Raw genomic sequence first — 14,404 nt, forward strand, 5'->3', positions numbered from 1 at the left:
CTTTTTTGAAAACGTAGACTTGTTTAATCCCATTAGTGCTGCCTCTGGCATCTCACTTACACAGTCATCTTTGTGTCAGCTTATATTGAAGTGTTTACAGACAGTTGGACCACAAAAGTCATTAGCCAACAGTCTAGTCTTATTCTCACTGACATAAGTACATAATAGAACAGGTCACCTGATAAAAATCAGCACCAGGATCCTTGGCTGATTTGTCTCTCCTTATTACAAGGTACTTACAAATAAGGCTGAGTATGATCACTTCTTATTATTCACCATTCAATACCCTCCTCAGTATCTCTTTCTGGAAAATTAATGACACCTTAAAATTCAAAACTACCTAGCCTTTGGCTCTCCATTAGCCACAGCATTTCTGCAGTTACTGATTCACTCAATGGCAGTCTCATCTTAAATGTTAATGTCTTAGTCCCCAATAAAAGCATTACTCTCCCTCATGCTGGCCCTTCTCCCTTGTATCATCCTCATCATCACTCCCTTAAATCCAAGGGTTGCAGACTTGAAAAGTTTAGCTACACATCACCAGATCTGGTTGGGCTTCTTAAAACACAAATATGTTTGGTTCTTTGTCTGCTAAAACTGCTCACTATTCCAGGGTCATCCAGGAATATAAACATAACTTTGCTTCTTTTCTCCACTGCAAACCATCTTCTTAAACCCCTTCTATCTATCCCTTCCACCCTGCCTGCAACAAGTGCAAGGATTTCACAGACTATTTTGATACTAACATCAAAACATTTTGCTCAGCTGATCAGCCACATTCCTTCCTCTCATTAGAACATCTAACCAAACTTTCTTTTATGCTTCCACCTGTCCTACCCACGAACCCATACCTTTCACTAGATTTTTCTTACAATCTTCATCCTCTTTTAGGGCAAAAAGTCTATAAAATACACCTCTTAAACACAATCCTAGCCCCACTAAAATTATCACTGTACTCCTACAATGGAATGACAATAAAAGGATATTCTAAAAGGATATTCTAATTCCTGGTTACGAATTTCTTTTCCTCAGGTGCTAATCTTCTCTCCTTTAAATCTACTGTCATCACTACCCTCTACACAAAAAAAAACCCTTAACCCCACCACTCTCAGAAACTACAGCTGGATCGCCAACTTTCTTTCTTCCCTGAAGTCCTTGCACATGTTGTTGCTGTCTTTCAAATCCATTCCCATCCTTCTGAGAATTCCTTCATTAAATCTTTCAATCAAATCTCCACCCCATCACCATACTGAAATAGTTTTGAACAAAGTCATACATGGCATCCTATGTGATTTTATTCAATATAAAACGTCCCAGCTTTTCTGTCTCGATCTATCTTCAGACTTTGTCACAATTGACCACACCATCCTCCTCCAAAACCTCTCCACTCTCATACACTTGTGTTGGACTGCTCTCACCTGGTTCTGTTCTGTCTAATTGCAGCCAGAAAATCACTGACACTGGCTTCTCCTCCCACTCCCATGTAGTTACCACTGTTGTCCCCAAGGATAGGTTTTTGGCTTGCTCCTATTTCTCATTTATTTGTTACCCCTTGACAACATCACTCGAAGGTAAGAGATAACAAGTCGTAGAGCTGGATGAACACAGCAGGCCAAGCAGCACCAGAGGAGCAGGAAAGCTGACATTTCGGGTCTGGACCCTTCTTCAGAAATGGGGGAGGGGAAGGGGATTCTGAAATAAATGGAGAGAGAGCGGGAGGCGGATGGAAGATGGATAAAGGAGCAGATAGGTAGAGAGAAGACGGACAGGTCAAGGAGGCGGGGATGGAGCCAGTAAAAGTGAATGTAGGTGGGGAGTTAGGATGGGGGTTGGTCAGTCAAGAGAAGACAGACAGGTCAAGGAGGCGGGGATGAGGCTGGTAGGTAGGAGGTGGGGCTGGGGGTTGAGGTGGGAGAAAAGACGGACACCCCATCCCCGCCTGCTTGACCTGTCCATCTCCTCTCCACCTACCTGCTCCTTTATCCATCTTCCATCCACCTCCCCCTCTATTTATTTCAGAATCGCCTTCCCCTCCACTATTTCTGAAGAAGGGTCCGTACCCAAAACTTCAGCTTTCCTGCTCCTCTGATGCTGCTTGGCCTGCTGTGTTCATCCAGCTCTACACCTTGTTATCTCAGATTCTCCAGCATCGGCAGTTCCTACTATCACTCGAAGATGCAAAGTTAGTTTTCACATATCAGCTGAGAAGCAGTTCTACCTCACCAACAGCTGTCTTGACTTTTCCACTCTTGCTAAAATATCAGATTGATTATTTGACATGCAGTACTGGATGAACAGAAATTTTCTCCAATTAAATATTAAGACACTATTTTTGTTTCTTCCTTCAAGCACAGTTCCTTAGCTAACAATTCCATCCTTTTCTGTGGTAAGAGTCTGATATTCAGCTCATCTGTTTGCAAGCTTGGTGTTGTACTGATTGTAAAGAGGTCAGCCAGCTGGACCTCAGAATATGAGTTTCCCGATTGGATCAGTAAATTCTGGTCCAATCAGGAAGTCCTGGCTAACATTTAAAAAGTGTCAGTGTCAGAGATACTAACACTCTAGTGTCTGACTCTGTATGAGTACTATAGTCAGGACAGTATGAAGGACTGTTCAAGGGTAAATAAAGGGTAACTGGGTGACAGAATACCAGTCTCTGTGGAGTTATTTTGGGTGTTACATTTGGGATAAGCTTCCAACATCGTATCTATGCCATCACTAACACCAAGTATTTCCATCACGTGGTGTCACCTCCCCTCAGCTATTTGTTTACTCTCTCACGGGATGGGGCATTGCTGGCAAAACCAGCATTTGCTGGTCATCCCAAATTTCCCTCATGAAGGTGGTGATAAGTCATTACCTTGAACTGCTGCAGTCCGTCTAGTATAGGTACAACCATGGTTCTGTTAGGAAGGATGTTTTGACCCAGTAACAGTAAAGAAATAGCATTATTGTCAGGATGGTGTTTGGCTTGGAGGGGAATTTGAATGTGATGGCAATCGTATGCGTCTGCTGTCCTCGTCCTTCCTGGTGCTAAAGGTCATAGGTTTGGAAAGTCCTGCAAGACGAGGCTTGGCGAGTTGCTGCAGTGCACCTGGTTTGTGATATAAACACTGTTGCAACTGTGTGTTGGTGAATGGGTGCTGATCAAGCTTTGTCCTGGAGGAGGTCGATCATCTTGACTGTTGTTAAAATCCTGGATTGTAGACAGAATCCCATTAAACTCCTGAATTCTAGTTTGTGGATGATGAACAGGCTTTGAGAATTTAGGACAGAAATTCCAGCCTCTTAACCACTCTTTTACCAATTATATTTATATTGCTGTCCCAGTTAAGTGTGTAGTCTTGTGGTCAACGAAGTTTTTAAGATTCTTGCGAAGATTTGTAGCTCGGGTTGTGGATGAGGTTGTTGGTTTGCTTGCCGAGATGGCTGGTTATCGTACAGACATTTCATCACCATGCTAGGTAACATCATTAGTGCGGCCTCCATTCCAGACTCTGTCTTCCATTTTTAGTCAGTGCTGGAAAGTTATTCAAGACAGAAGCATGTATTCAGCTTCATTGGAGGCCCACTGATGTTGTTACCTAGCACAGTGACAAAATGTCTGTATGTTAACCAGCCAGCTCAGCGAGCAAGCCAACAAGGTCAATGCAGAATACTTGCATGGCATGCATGTTACTTACCATGTATCAGTCCAAGCTTGTATGCTATCCAAATCTTGTTGCACATGGACACAAACTGTTTAAGTATCTGAGGATTGTGAATTACAATGAACATTGTGGTGAAACCGTGAGATTTGTTTGTATGCATTTTAACAGTGTTTACTTGAAGTTTGGGTTCTTGGAATTCTAAGTTAAATGCAGTGGTTGGAGTTGAACTTTCCAGACTCCATCTTCCATTTTTAATCTGTGCTGGAAAGTTATTTGAGACAGAAGCATGTATTAAGCCCTGAAATGGTGAGAAATCTTTCGATGCAGTAATGTGCTAAGCAGCATTCCTAAGAAAATGAATTTAAAGTAATTAAATTATCTTAGAATAAGAAGTTATTATAAATCTCAGACAGGAGTGTTAGGATTCAATTGATGGAAAAGAAGAGAAGTTACGTTTTCAAAGTTAAAAGAAATGAAACTGAAGCTACATCAGGGATAGTATAGCACTGGGAGGAAGCTGTGGCAAGATGTACTGATTCTAATACAAAGCTGTTGTCTCTGTTCAATCTGTAAAGAATCCTTGGATTATTTCTACTGTTAAAAATCTTGAAATTTTTTTTGTAAGGGAATACAGTGATATTTCCAACCAGTGTATCTTTAGCTCTGTTGTTGTAAACTTTTGTTTATTGTTAAAAGACTGCAATATTGTGAGCTTATGATTTAGTAAAAGATCACTTCAGTAACAAAAATTTAAAAAAAAATCTTCAAGCCAGGTTCCCATCAGGAATCTGACTTATCCAATACTAACATCAACTGGATATTATCCGATAATGATTGGGGTCACTGGGATGGAAGGATTAATGAAATAACTAAAGATGGTAGAGCCTAAGACTCAACTCCAACAAGCTCCTGATCTCTTGTGCATCCCTAATTTTACTTGCTTACTACTGGTGAACATGTCCATTAGAGACCATGACTTACGATTTCCTGTTAAGTTTTAGGAACAGGGAGTTCTATTAAAGCCTTCACTTGAACTGTTCTTGGCAAGACTTGCCCTTGTCCTACAATATGCCTAAGCATGTTATCTTTCTTTTCTAAATTCATTTTTGCTAAATTTATGATTAAGCCAGCGAATTGCAACTACATAAACAAGACTTGAAATTGTCTTACATGTTCTTCCCATGTGTTACAGCATCATCTAAATAAGCTGGAGAGTTAGGTATTTCAGCTACAACTTGATTTGTAAATTTTTGGAATGTAGCTGGAGTGTTTTAAAACCCAAATACAATGACTCAATATTAATACAACTCATTTGGTGTAACAAAAGCAGATAGCTCTTTAATACTTGATGATAACAGTTCTTCAATAGATCAACGTTAGAAAGAAACGAGGCATTGCCAATCATATTGATAGAATCTTCTAACTGTGGAATTAGGTATGTATTTGCTTTGGTGACTGCATTTATTCTTCTGACGTCTATACAGAATTTAGTTGATCCATCTAGTTTAGGATCTGGCTTTACAAGTGAAATCCCACCACAATAAGTTAAATGAAATGATTTTCCAGCATGCATTTAGTCCGTTTCCAGCTGAACATGTTTTTCTCAGTTCAAATGATAAAGATGCTATTTTATCAGTACTGACTCTCCTAGGTCCACATTATACTAAGCTAACATAATATAGTCAAGGCATATGTACAAATTTTCCTTCTACTTCCTCAGTAGTCTGACTACATCCTCTCATTGTTCTCCCTCTCAAAATGAGAACAGTGTGTTTAACTATCCAAGTATTTCTGTGTTAAACAGTCAAATTGTAGGAGATTTGCTTTGAGAACTATCAATCTCTCATTTTACTTCACTCTTGTAGTCTCTGTCATCTTCCATTATTCCTACAACCTGACACACTTTCTCCTCCATATCCTCTTCCCTTCACCTACTATTTAAACATATTTAGATGAAATAACAGAACACTTCTAATGGATGGTGGAAGGATCAAAAAAGTCATTTTACTAATTCCTCCTAACTACCTTGTATATCTACCGCACTTTCCTTCAAGATTAACCCTACGCAGGCAATAATACCAATACGTTGTCTCTCACTTGAAAACGTTCTAATTGTAGCATGTTTGTCTGTCCATTTTTTCATTTTTCCCTTTGAAACTTTTATACGCTCCTGAGAGTTTTTCTAGAAAAATGTACATATAATCCAACATTGAGAATTTGTCTTGTTATCTCAAGAATATTTTCCTTAAACAGTTTTAATTGAACTTCTCATCATATCATCAACATGACAACAACTTTCTGCCTCCTGGGCAGGTGGACAGCTTGTATAAACAATACAGAGGCAGAAGCCCCAAAGCTAAAAAGGAGACAAAGGAAGAACTGAAAGTATCTGCAAATAAGGAGAAAAAACATTAGAAGGTATGGGAATTGTGAGGGAAGCCCATGAGATTACTGGGGTTTATAAGAATGAGTCCAAAAAGGAAACTCAAAAGGAAATGCCACAAATCAAATTATAGCTTGTAACTATAACAAAGAGACCAGAGGTAAATGTTGACAGTACAGAAGAGGTGAATAGGATGGACGAGAGATATTAGGGGCTTGTGACTATGGAAGATAAAAGACTTTTTAATCAAATGATGCAGCCAAACTGGAACAATATTAGGAGATAGGAATGTTATTAGACACTTCTATAAACATTTCTGCACTGTGATATGAAAGATTGAAATTACACTTTTTTCATTTTTGATCCTTTTTTTTTAAAAATGCCAGAATGTTTAACACCTCATCAAGACCCACATGAAGCCAAGTTTCAATTATTAGTTAGATTTCTCTTAGAGTCATACAGCACGGAAACAGACCCTTCGGTCCAACCAGTCCATGCCGAACACAATCCTCAACTAAACTAGTCCCACTTGCTTGCTCCAGGCATATATCCCTCCAAATCGTTCCTATTCACATACTTATCCAAATGTCTTTTGAACATCGTAATTGTACCCACATCCACCACTTGCTCAGGAAGTTCATTCCACACTCAAATCACCCTCTGTAAAAAAAATTTGCCTCTCATGTCTTTTTTAAATTTCGCTCCTCTCACCTTAAAAATATGTCCCCTGGTCTCGAGATTCCCTCATCCTCGGGAAAAGACAACTACCATTAACTCTGTCTGTACCTCTCATTATTTTATAAACTTCTTTCAGGTCACCTCTCAACCTCCTACGCACCAGCCTATCCAGCCTTTCTGTTTAACTCAAACCTTTAATACCCAGCAACATCCTGGTAAATCTCTTTTGAACCCTCACCAGCTTAACATCCTCCCTATAAGTGGGTGACCAGGACGGGACATGGTATTCCAGAAGAGGTCTCATCAATGTCCCATACAACCTCAACATGACTTCCCAACTCCTACACTCAAAGGACTGAGCAATGAAGACAAGCGTGCCAAGCACTTTTTTAACCAACGTGTTTATATGCGACACAAACTTCAGATGCACCCCCACCAAGTCCCTCTGTTCTACCACACTGCCCAAGGCCCTACCATTAATTGTATAAGCCCTACCCTTATTTGCTGTACCAAAATGCAATGCCTTGCATTTATCCAGATGGCACTCCATCTGCCGTTTTTCAGCCCATTGGCTCATTTGATCAAGATCCCTTTGTAATCGTAGAAAACCTTCTCCACTGTCTATAATGCAACCAATTTTGGTGTGTCATCCACAAACTTACTAACCATGCTTTCTACATTCTCATCCAAACCATTTATACAAAGGACAAACAAGGGGACCAGAACTGATCCCCGTGGAACACCGTTGGTGACAGGCCTCCAGTCTGTAAAGCAACCCTCCACCATCACTCTTTGTCTCCTGCCGTTAAGCCAATTATGTATCCAATTGGTAAGCTCACTCTGAATCCCACGTGACCCAAGTTTACTAATTAATCTACCATGCGGAATCTTCTCAAAGGCTTTACTAAAATCCAAATAAACATTTACTGCTCTACCATCATCAATCTTTTTGGTAACTTCCTTAAAAAACTTAATCAAGTTTGTGAGACATGATTTTCCTTGCACAAAACCATGCTGATTATCCCTAATCAATTTTCTGCCATAAATCCTATCTTTTATAATCACCTCCAACAATTTACCCACAACCGAAGTCAGACTCAGAGATCTATATTTCCCCGGTTTCTCCTTACAACCTTTCTTAAACAAAAGTACAACATGAGCCCCCTCCAGTTATCAGGCACCTCGCCCGTAGTTATTGATGATGCAAATATTTCTGCAAGGGGTCTCACAATTTCCTCCCTTACTTCCCACAATGTTCTGGGATACATTAGATCAGGTCCCTGAGATTTTTCCACCTTTATATTCTCTAAGACCTCCTGAACTTGCTCTTCTGTAATGTGAACTGTTTCTAAAATATCAAAGTTTATTTCTCTGCAGTCTCTAGACTCCATTTCTTTCTCCACAGTAAAAACTGATGCAAAATATTCATTTCGTATCTCTCCCATCTACTGGGGTTCAACACAAAGATGACCTGCTTGATCTTTAAGAGATCCAACCCTCTCTCTAGTCACCCTCTTGCTCTTAATGTAATTGTAGAGTCTCTTTGGATTACCCTTAACCTTATCTGCCAACGCTATGTCATACTCCCTCTCTGCCTTCCTGATTTCTTTCTTAATAATTCCCCTACACTCTTTACGCCAATTAAGAGATTCAATTAAACAAAGCTGTCTCTATATAAAATAAGATTTTATTTTATTCTTGACTAGAATCTCAATATCTTTATCCATTGTTCCTTAACTTTATCAGCCTTACCGTTTGTTCTAACAGGAACATAATGCCTTTGAACTCTCGTCATCATACTCTTGAAAGCCTCCCATTTGTCAGACATCCTTTTGCCTGCAAACAGTCTACTCCAATCAACTTTTAAAAGTTCTTGTCTCATACCATTAAAATTTTCCTTACACCAATTAAAAACTAAGTTTTATGGAAGACTCATCTTTTTCTATAACCATTTTGAAATTAATAGAATTATGACCACTAGATCCAAAGTGCTTCCCCACTTTTACTTCAGTCATGCCTTACTGCCCAAAAGGAGGTTTAGTTTTACTCTTTTTCTATTAGGAGCATCCACAAATTGATAAAGAATTGAACACATTTCACAAATTCTTCACCATGCAAACCTTTAACACTATGGCAGACCCAGTCAATGGCTGGAAAATTAAAATCCCCAATTTTACAACCTTATATGCTTTCGTATATCTGAGATCCCCCTACATATTTGGTTCTCAATTTTTTCTACTGTTGGGAGGCCTATAGTACAATCATCCCTGCCTCCTTGACCTGACATATCCTGTTCATCTTCTCTCCAACCTATCTGCCCCACCAATCCCACTGACCAATCCCCACCACTTCCTATCTGCACTCACCTATCACCATCCCACCTATCTTCCCCAGACCCACCCTCTCCTCTCCATTTATTTCCCAACTCCCTTCCCCCTCCCCATTTCTGAAGAAGGGTCCCGACCCAAAACATCAACTTTCCTGCTCCTCTGATGCTGCCTGGCCTACTATGTTCCTCCAGCTCTGTACTGTGTTGTCTTGGACTCCAGCATCTGCAGTTCTTGCTATCTCTGAATGAACGTGCTAATGTTTTACAAAAAGAAAATCAGTGGAATTTGTCAGAATCAAATAAACTTGGACAAAAGGCTCTCCAGGTTCTCTGCTGTGCACAAATAACCATCTAACCTTGAATCCCAGCATGCAGAGAGGTTGCTATTTTGCCAGAAGCAATACTTCGACACACAACACTTAATGGTTAGAAGCAAAGTCTCTGCAGCCTCACCTTTGAAGCCTGCCGAAGCCAGCGCAAATACTCTGGGAAAGTATCAAAGCTAACATAGTAGGTCTGACTCTGTGGTCCTGACGAGGTGAAGGCCAAACAGTATTGGTGCTTTTTCACTTCTTCCACCTGTGAAGAAAAAGCTTCACATTTACACAAAGCCCATATCACATCATTTTAGAGTACTTTATATATAGTAATTAGTTTCGAACTGCAGTGATTGTTGAATGAGCAAATTCAAACATTCTGTGCTATAACATCTCACAGGGAGCAAGGAGGAAAGAAACTTTATTTCGGTCTTTACAATAAGCCTGTAGCATGAGAAGAGGGAACCTGGATCTTGATTAAACACTTAGCCAAAGAACTCATCTGAAATTTTTGTTTCTTGATCAGACTACACAGTCAGCTCATGTGCTCAAATCCTTAAAAGGGGCTTGAATCAACAAACTCTGATCCAGAGGCACAAGTGTTGCGATTTAAGAGCATAAGAAATAAGAGCAACATAAGATCAAATGGCCTAGTGAACCTGTTCTGCTAGTCAATACGGTCATGGCTGATCATCCTCAACTCCCACTTTTCTCGCCTGCCCTCCGTATACCTTGAATCCAAGTGTCAAAATGTTGTCTTATATCTACCCTAAGCATATCCATAACTCTCTGGTGTGGAGATTTCCAAAAATTCACAACCTCACTTCAGTCCTAAATAACCATCCCATCATCTTGAGACTTGATCCTGTATCCTAGATTACCTGACCAAGGACTACTTTGTCAAGTTTCTTCAAAATGTTGTGCGTCCCAATGAAGTCATCTCTCATTCTTCTAATGTCCAGAGTTTACAGGCCCAACTTACTCTGTGCCTCATACCAGGAACCATTCTAGTGAGAACAAAAAATTCTAGAAATCACAGCTGGTCAGGCAGCATCCGTGGGAGAGAGCAAGCTAATGTTTCAAGTCTAGATGACTCTTCACCAGAGCTAGGCTTCATCAGTCATCTAGACTTGAAACATTAGCTTGCTCTCTCTCCATGGATGCTGCCTGGCCTGCTGTGATTTTCAGCACTTTTTGTTTTCAGTTCAGATTTCAGCATCTGCAGTAATTTACTCCACCATTCTAGTGAACTTTGGCTCCAAGTAAGCTTCCAAAGTAAGCATTTTCTCCCTTAGATTTGAAGACCAATCTTGTGCACAGTATTCTACGTGTGGTCTTAACAGAACCCTGTACGACTGTGGTAAGACTTTATTGCTATACTCCCATCTTCTTGCAAAAGGTCACCAAACCACTTGCTTTCCTAATTGCATACTGTGTCAGCAAGCTAACTGTCTAATTTTGTATATGGATGTCCAATGCACAGTGACATTTACAAGTTTCATATCTTTTAAAAAATATTCTGCTTTTACATTCTTACTATCAAAGTGAATAACCTCACTATCCTTACTTTATACTCCATCTGCCACCTTGTTGTCCACTCTCTAAATTTCTTTACAGCCTTTTATGTCCTCCTTACAGCCTGAATTCCCACCTAGCTTTGTAACACAATCAAACTGAAATACAATATTTTAGGTCTTTTCGTCTAAGTAACGTATATAGATTGTGAATAACTGCAGCCCTAGCACTGCTCCTTGTAGCAATCCACTCATCACTGCCTGCCAACACGAAAACTTCAGGTTTATCCCTACTCTGAGTCCTGCCTCTTATACTCTCTCCATCCTATATGTTCCCAACTCCATGAGCCCATATTGTGTATTAATCTTTTCGGCTATTGTGTCCTTTTTGGAAATTCAAATATATTACAACTATTAGTTTTTCTTTATTTACCCTACTACTTATATTCTCAAAAATCTCCAATAAATTTGCAATTACCATTCCCTTTTTTAAAAGGCCACCGATTTCAAAAGAAAATTTAGCATTTTCAAAATGATTGATGCTCGGCTCGCAGTAAACAACTGCACCTCCCGGTCGCGAACCATTTCAACTCCCCCTCCCATTCCTCAGACGACATGTCCATCCTGGGCCTCCTGCAGTATCACAACGATGCCACCCGAAGGTTGCAGGAACAGCAACTCATATTCCGCTTGGGAACCCTGCAGCCCAATGGTATCAATGTGGATTTCACAAGCTTCAAAATCTCCCCTCTCCCTACCGCATCCCAAAACCAGTCCAGCTCGTCCCCGCCTCCCTAACCTGTTCTTCCTCCCACCTATCCCCTCCTCCCACCTCAAGCCGCACCCCCATCTCCTATCTACTAGCCTCATCCCGCCCCCTTGACCTGTCCGTCCTCCCTAACTCCCCACCTACACTCACCTTTACTGGCTCCATCCCCGCCTGTTCGACCTGTTTGTTTCCTCTCCACCTATCCTCTCCTCTATCCATCTTCTATCCGCCTCCCACTCTCTCCTTATTTATTTCAGAACCCCCTTCCCCTCCCCCATTTCTGAAGAAGGGTCTAGGCCCGAAACGTCAGCCTTTCTGCTGCTATTATGCCTGCTGTGTTCATCCTTGTTGTGTCAGACTAACTGGCCTTCTCTGTCTCTACTTTCTTGAATAGCAAAGTTACGTTTGTTGCCATCCAATCAGTGGGAAATGTTCCAGAATCTTGGCAACTTTGGATCATAATCAACACATCTATTATCTGTGTAGATACCCCTTTTATAGTCCGTGGATGTAGGCCATCAGGTCTGAGGGATTTGTTGGACTTTAGTTCCATATCTTTCTCTAATACTTTATCTCTGATGTTAATTACTTTAAGTTCTCATCTATTTTTAGTCCATTTGTTTCCCCTATTTCTGGTATGTAATTTGTGTCTTCCACTGTGACACAAATGCTCAATTGGCAGAAAAATAATGGATTGTATACTAGAAAAAAAGTAATCTTCAACTTTCATAATGATAGTAAGAATATTTTAAAAATTAATCACTGTCCAAATATATGTGGTAAAATCTAAAATATTTCATGAAAGCATCTTTTAACATCGACTTTGAATAGCAAAATTATATTGATAAATAAACTGCATTTTAAAATCCGTTACAAAATAACATGAATGTGAGTATACACCTCATTCAAGGAGCAAAGCTACAATACCTTTCCGCCAATTAAAGGAAGAACATGCATTTTTCCAGACTGGCTATCTTTCACAGATGAAACAATCAAGCAGGTACCACACAAGATAACTTGACGCTTCGTCCACTTATGAAGCTGCATCTTCCCTTTCCGAACATTGAACAACCCACTCAGCTGGATCCGCTCTAAGTGGTCAATACTATATGGTTTCCCTGGAGATAAAGAAAACAATTAATCACTCGGAATGAGACTGGAGTGGGGCAGGTGGGCAGTGACATTTAACAAGGCAAAAACATACAAATGCAATTCAGCTCTATTTCAACATATATAGGACAAGATTAAATGCAGCTGTTAAAACCTCATGATTAAATAGCTTGCTAATAAAATAAACTCCGATGAGCTCCTGGATGATGCAGGAAATTAATTCTTGAAAACAAAGGTAGAACGGAAGAAGTAATGATATTGGTCACCCCAATTTCTGATTGTTTGATTAGCACCTGGCATCACATTAACTCAAATTCCAAAAGACCAGAGTCTCTTGAGCTGGCTCCTAGTGCTAAATCTGGATATTTTATCCAACTCCATTGGAATATACAGACCTATCAGTTCTAAAGCGTTCAGGCAGGTTTACGTTTCAGGTAGAGAGCCTTTCTGAGAATTGCTGCATGATTACAGATCTACACGATGCTGAAACTAGTTATTTTTATTTTAGATTTCCAATATTGTTCACTCCCTTACTCCAGCAGTGAATGAGTACACCAACAGTTGTTACAGACCAATAACCTTTCTCTGTATTGTAGTTTCCTTAGTTGTGTAAGAGAACCATGTTTAGCAATGCAAAAGTCAGGAGTGTTAGACAGATGCAAATCTTACAGGGCCTGAAGAAAAACAGTAATTAACAGACATGTATCAACCAGTATATCAGCCAATACAATGTCAATTATACTCAGATTATGTGAGGCCTGATACATCACACCTGCAACAATTATAGCTGTCTGTTCCCACATAACGACCTTTCACATTGATAATAGTTACAACTTTTGAGTACACTTATTTCTGTCACAATTTATGAACAGTGATTGCAACTGCTCCCTTGATATTCAACGGCAGCATCATCACTGGACCTCAACATCATTGGTAAGAATCCCATTTGCACCAGCCATATAAAATGTTAAGACCACCAGTGTAGGTCAGAGACTAGGTATTTTATAACAGGTGGCTTAATCCACAAATACTGTAAAGAGTAAGTGATGAGATGGAATTCTCTCTGCTCGGGTAGACAAGTGCAACTGTACTAAAAACTACTAAAATCTGGATGTAGCATGCCACTTGCTTGACACATTATCCACTAGCTTAAAATCCACCCATTTCATCACCAAGCTGCAGTGTGCATTTTCTACAGAAGGCAAGTTGCAGCTAATCAGCAGCACTCCAATCAAGGGATACTAAATATCCCTCTTCCAAACCAAGCCATCAGCTAACTCAATGGAGACAATAAGGACTGCAGATGCTGGAAGACAGAGTCAATAGGTGTGAGGCTGGAAAAGCACAGCAGGTCAGACAGCATCCAAGAAGCAGAAAAGTCAACGTTTCGAGATGAAACATTAACTTTTCTGCTCCTCGGATGCTGTCTGACCTGCTGTACTTTTCCAGCCTCATAGCTAACTCAATGGATTGGAGATTGACCATTTTACTCAAAAGACAAACAATGTAAACTTCTGTAGTTTGCACAAACAAACAATTTCCAGTGATAACACAGTGTGGAGCTGGAGGAACTGAGCAGGCCAGGCAGCATCAGAGGAACAGGAAAGCTGACATTTCGGGTCAGGACTCTTCTTCAGAAGATTTTCTGAAGAAG

General features: G+C 40.1%; 1 protein-coding gene across 1 annotated transcript in view; it reads right to left on the bottom strand.

The window, feature by feature from the left end:
* LOC109921415 (PH domain leucine-rich repeat-containing protein phosphatase 1) overlaps window positions 1-14,404 on the bottom strand; it is a 90,899-nt gene that overhangs the window by 29,676 nt on the left and 46,819 nt on the right. Inside the window, exons 2-3 of the mRNA XM_048616212.1 lie at window positions 12,568-12,758; window positions 9,494-9,619 (exon numbers count right to left, since the gene is read on the bottom strand). Coding sequence (XP_048472169.1) covers window positions 9,494-9,619; window positions 12,568-12,758 — 317 coding nt within the window. The remainder of the gene's footprint in view (window positions 1-9,493; window positions 9,620-12,567; window positions 12,759-14,404) is intronic.

Source organism: Rhincodon typus, chromosome 2 (genome assembly GCF_021869965.1).
Source record: "Rhincodon typus isolate 14 chromosome 2, sRhiTyp1.1, whole genome shotgun sequence".
In the NCBI taxonomy this organism is placed as follows: Eukaryota; Metazoa; Chordata; class Chondrichthyes; order Orectolobiformes; family Rhincodontidae; genus Rhincodon; species Rhincodon typus.